Genomic DNA, 5791 nt, shown 5'->3' on the forward strand with positions numbered 1-5791 from the left:
GTGGGATACTTAAGTGATGTCTGACACAAATATTTTAAAATTGTAAAATGCCATGAAAGGAAAAAAAAACAAGAACTTTATTCAAAATTACAGGAGATTACAGAATGATAATAAACCAAATAATGGCCCTTAATTGAATTCTTGATGAAAAAATAAATTGCTAGGAATACAATTTTGGGAAAATTGGGAACGATTTTAATATGAACATCATATTAGATGATGCTAAATTTCTTGGGGATGATAATGATATGATGCAGTGCCTGGATGACTCAGTCAGTTAAGGTCTGCTTTCAGCTCAGGTCATGATCCTGGAGTCCTGGGATCAAACCCCAGGCACCTGGGGTTCCTGCTTCTACCCCTCCCACTTGAGCTTCCTCTCTCTCTCTCTCTTCCTCCCAAATAAATGAACAAAATCCTTAAAAAAATGATATGACAATGTAGGAAATCTTTGTTCTTTTGAGATGTATGTTTGAGAATTGATGGATAAATTGTCATAATCTTATATATATGTATAGACATAAAAAATGTATATTAAATATGTATATATACACATTTGCAGATGTGTTATTGGGCAAAGGTAGTGCAAGTTTAACAATTAATCATCTTGATTTAGAAAAATTCATGGACATTCTCTCAACTTTTCTGTAGGTTTGAAATTTTTCAAAATAAATCTGGAGGAAAATGTCACTAATTCACATTTTTCTGGATTCTCTGCCCTATTTCTCTATCCAATTAACAGCTTAGTTTCTTGTAATTTTTCCTTTCCTGCTTTCACTTCTCTGTGTTGTGTATAACACGACTTTGTGGTTAAGAACATAGATTTTGGATTTGATCTCTAAATTGATCCCTGAGCTTACCTTAATATTTCTTTGGACAAATTATGAAACCTCTTTGTTCCCTATTTTCCAGTGGGATTGTAGAAAATTAAAATATAGAAATAAAAGTAAAAAATGTAATAGATATGTTGAGTAATTAAATGGATACTGATGAAAAGTTATTTGCAAGTTAAAAGGGTGTCTGTGAATTAATTTAAAATAAAGCAAAAATGACAGGTGAGGCAAGAGACATGAATGTATCTGTTAATATTTATTCAATTGTAATAAAAGCATTTTTAAACAGCTTTAATGGTAAGAAGATCTACTGGACTTTGAAATGAGAAGGGACGGCTAATTCCAGAGACCCTGGGTCTGCTTCTCTGTGATTCCCTCAGTTACACCCTCATTAGTGTGATCACTTCATCTCCAGGCTGGTTTCTCTTTTGGTGGCAAAATGGTTGTAGACTGTGTCAGATTTCATATCCACACAGCATGACATTCAGAGGAAGAAAGACTACCTTTTCTTGTGGATCTCTTTTATTTTATTTTAAGATTTTATTTATTTATTAGAGAGAGAGAGAGAGAGGAAGCACAGGCAGACAGAGTTGCAGGCAGAGGCAGAGAGCGAAGCAGGCTCCCTTGCCAAGCAAGGAGCCCAATGTGGGACTCCATCCCAGGACGCTGGGATCATGACCTGAGCCAAAGGCAGCCGCTTAACCAACTGAGCCACCCAGGTGTCCCATGGATCTCTTTTAAAATAAAGGAAACATATAACCCAGAAACTTTCACAAAATTACCTCTTTCGACTTCTTGGGCCCAAGTAAGCCATGGACTCTTCCCTTTACAGACCTCTAGGCTTCAGTGTTGCTAAGGGTTGGAAGTAGGTGGCGCAGAAATACATAAACAAAATTTGTGGTACCCCTTGGAAAGGGAAAGGGACCAATGCATGTGAATCTGACAACCAAAAGTATCTTCTAAAATAGAGTGGATAGAAAGGAACAGCATTCATTGAACTCAGGTTATCTGGATTCCTTTACACTTTAAAAAAACTGTATTTAAGACCCTGTAGAGCTTTGTGTTTGTGGGTTATAGCTAAAAGTATTTACAATATCAGAAATTAAAACCAAGAATTAAAAATATTCACTGACATCTTTAAAAATAAAAATAACAAACATGTCATATATTAAACTAAATGATTATATTAATATATACTAACAGAAATGGCTAATGAATGGCCGAACCCTAACCTTTTCAAGTATTAGTGATAGAAAAATCAGTCACAACTAGGTTGGTACTCACAGGAAGAAGACAGGCCTTCATTTTATTATCCGGTAGTCACAGTTTACTATTTTTCTTTAAAATGTTGCTTATAGAGGCGCCTGGGTGGCTCAGTGGGTTAAAGCCTCTGCCTTCAGCTAAGGTCATGAGCCCAGGGTCCTGAGATGGAGCCCCACATTGGGCTTTCTGCTCAGTGGGGAGCTTGCTTCCCCTCTCTCTCTGCCTGCCTTTTTGCCTACTTGTGATCTCTGTCTGTCAAATGAATTAAATAAATAAATAAATAAATAAATAAATAAATAAATAAACAAATAAAAAATAAAGTAAAATGTTGCTTATATCTGTGTCCTCCTCCCCATTCATCCTCCAGTTCCAGCTCTCACCATCTAATATATAAATTCTTGCAGTTAGCCTCATTGCTTCTAGCTTCATTCCAGTCAATTGCCAGAGTAGTTTTCTGAAATATAGAGTCATATTACCTGGTTCTAGGAAGAATTCAGGGTCTGATGCCTCTGGGATAAATTCAGATTCCTTAGGGTGGCATTTAAGATTCTCAGTAACCTGATTCCCTTCCACCCTTATTTCCCATATTCCACAACACATTTTAAGGATAGTTTTGTCAGCTTTCTGACTCTGTCCATGGTTCACCTCCTTCATCCCAGTTCCCAGTGTCACACTTATTTCCATAAACATTGACTGTTTCAGACTCGTTCCTTTTTTCCTCCAAACATCACTTTCTAAAAATCATTTTTAAGACACATCTTACTTCTGTTGCTGCATAAGTACTAAATATCCCATGTGACAAGGCCCTCCATTTCCTAAACTTCCAAGCAACACTGATACAAATTCAAGCTCAATCTGAATCCCCTGGTTGAACTTGAGCAAACCACTCAATGTTTCAAAGTATGAGGATTTTTATTGAGAAAATTCATGAAAAATTATATCTAATAAGTTGGTAGGTAATATCTATTTAAGGTGTAGCTGTGTGCCTAGCAAAAAACAAGTTTTCAGTAAATTACTTTTTCATTTATATTTGTAAATGTAAATGATCAATAAAAATTTATGTTTAGATATTTAGAATTTTTACTATTTTGTGCCTCATTTTTGCTTACAGCATCTCCTATTTTTTGTTAATGCTATTAATGTATCAGTAATTTACATTAGAATAAGTACAGGTGGGTAGAATTCCTAGTAACAAACATGATAAGTAATATCAAAGAGAAAAACACCTTCATTAAGTTTAATGTATTCAAAATTGCACTTCATTTTTGATGGACACCTAATCAAACTATATGAAAATATCCAAATCTATATGGATTTATGTATGAATACCATCTATTTCATCTAGAGATTGATAAATCACAAGTATACAGATACACTACTTCAGAAAACATGGGAGTAAAATTGACTAACACTAAAGATCAAAGTAGTCTTTTTTTATTATAAATCTTTAATAGTATCCTTTTCTTTAATAATTTTAACTTTGGCTAATGATGTATAACAAAATTTCCCCTTTTAAGGGTGAAAATATTCTTTTTTTAAAAGATTTTATTTATCTGACAGAGAGAGAGAGAGAGATCACAAGTAGGCAGAGAGGCAGGCAGAGAGAGAGAAGGAAGCAGGCCCCCTACTGAGTAGAAAACATGTTGCAGGGCTGGATCCCAGGACCCTGAGATTATGACCTAGTCTCATGAAAAAAACTCAAAGAAAATTAGGAATCAAATACATACAGTATACATCTGACAGATGGTATAGTTTAAGAAGGGATGAATTTTTGAGAACATGGAATGTGCCAGACTTTGTAAGATTATGCTTTGGAATTCTAGAAATTTGTCAACAATATTAAATGGAGGTGATCTTTACATATACTGATTTGTATTCCTAATATTTGTTGTATTTGTTGAAAATTATAGCTCATTACTCTTTGAAACAATTAATTAATAGTTCAGCTCATTTTTTTGTGGTACGATTTGTGACCTCAAGAATAATTATTTAATTCATTCTTTTTTTTTTTTTTTTTCAGGTTACCTCAAAGCTGTCTTTTATCCTCCTTTTTTATGATTTTTTTCCCTTTTTATTAATTTTTTCAGCGTAACAGTATTCATTCTTTTTGCACAACACCCAGTGCTCCATGCAAAACGTGCCCTCCCCATCTTAAAGGAGGCTAGTAGCTAAGATTTTGGAATGCGCAGTAGCAGAATCTCTCCTTGCAGATCTAATTTATTTGATTCCTATACTTACATGTATTAGTAATTGAATATTTTATGGAAAAAGTGGTCCTTTTCTACTTTCTAAATATTCCATGATTTTGAAAAACATTTTTTTTCAAATTTAAATTAATTTTCCACAGGGGATGATATTTCCTTTAGAATTTTATAAAATTTTCTTTATAATTTTTTTCATAGCATTTATTACTTCCTTATTTCTTAGACTATAAATAAAAGGGTTTAATAAAGGGATCACTAGAGTATAAAAAACAGCACCAGGTATATCTTTATCCTCTTCTTTAACTGACTGTGGTCGAATGTAAACAAAGAGAAGAGAACCATAGAATATTGAGACAGAGAGAAAGTGGGATGCACAAGTAGATAATGCTTTGCCTCTTCCCTCTTTGGATTTCATTTTGAAAATCATGAAAAGGATGCAGAGATAAGAGATTAGGACTATGATAACAGAGAAGACTGAAACTGCACCTGCAAAGATAAATATCATCAATTCATTGATATAAGGGTCAACACAGGAAAGTCTGTATAATGGAAAAACATCACAAAAAAAGTGATTAATTTGACTTGACCCACAGAAAGTTAACCTAAAGAGAAGCCCTACATGAATTATGGAATGCAGGTTTCCAGCTATGTAGGCCCCTGTGGTCATCTGAATGCAGAGTTTCTTTGACATCATGGTGTGGTACTGCAGTGGGCTACATATGGCCACATAGCGATCATAGGCCATTGCTGCCAGGAGAAAGCAGTCTGTACTTTCAGCAAGGCAGAGAAAATAAAATTGTGCCATGCATTCATAAAGGGAAATTGTTTTGTCCTTTGAAAAGAAGTTCTCTAACATTTTGGGGGTAATGGCACAAGAGCAACAGGAATCCATCAGAGCCAGGTTGCCCAGAAAGATGTACATTGGTGTGTGAAGACGACCCTCCATAAAAATCAATGCCACCAGGCCAAGATTCCCCACCATAGTGATCACATAGATAGTGAGAAACACCAGAAACAGGAGGTTCTTTGACTCTGGGTGATCTGCAAATCCTATGAGGATAAATTCAGTGGTCAAGGAGTAGTTAACCTCAGTCATATCCACCTTCTCTGTTGAGATAGGAATTCTGGAAATATAAGATTCTAATTTAGAATGTGTATAACTTTAGTTCCAAATTTTTCTTTTTACAACAAAAAGAGGAGCTTCTCCAAACTCCCCTTAGTATTTCTGGATACAGGCACACAAACCTCTAGGGGATAATCATTCCCCTAACATGTCATTTTATAACTTCAATTCTGAAAATCAACATTCCTGTGAATATTTTTGTAATTGCAAGAATTCTTACAATGGAAAGGATTTGTCTTCATGAATTCATGTATGAATAGTGCACAAATCTTGCATACTCATATTTGGTTCATTGTTGACAAATAATTTCAGTGTCAATTTTTGTATTAACGATCCTTAGAATAAATATACCATCAATTTTTATATGTACA

At 34.5% G+C, this 5791-nt stretch overlaps 1 protein-coding gene across 1 annotated transcript; it reads right to left on the bottom strand.

The window, feature by feature from the left end:
• Positions 1-4463: 4463 nt before the first annotated feature.
• Positions 4464-5393, bottom strand: LOC123940530 (olfactory receptor 5K1-like). The gene has a single exon (XM_046003409.1). It carries the CDS (start codon positions 5391-5393, stop codon positions 4464-4466), a length of 930 nt encoding a protein of 309 aa, XP_045859365.1.
• Between the last annotated feature and the right edge of the window lie 398 nt (positions 5394-5791).

The sequence above is a fragment of the Meles meles genome, chromosome 4 (genome assembly GCF_922984935.1).
Source record: "Meles meles chromosome 4, mMelMel3.1 paternal haplotype, whole genome shotgun sequence".
Lineage (NCBI taxonomy): Eukaryota > Metazoa > Chordata > Mammalia > Carnivora > Mustelidae > Meles > Meles meles.

What these genes read in the sequence shown, in the direction of transcription:
- LOC123940530 (XM_046003409.1), bottom strand. Translation starts at nt 5,393, where the DNA reads ATGACTGAGGTTAACTACTCCTTGACCACTGAATTTATCCTCATAGGA.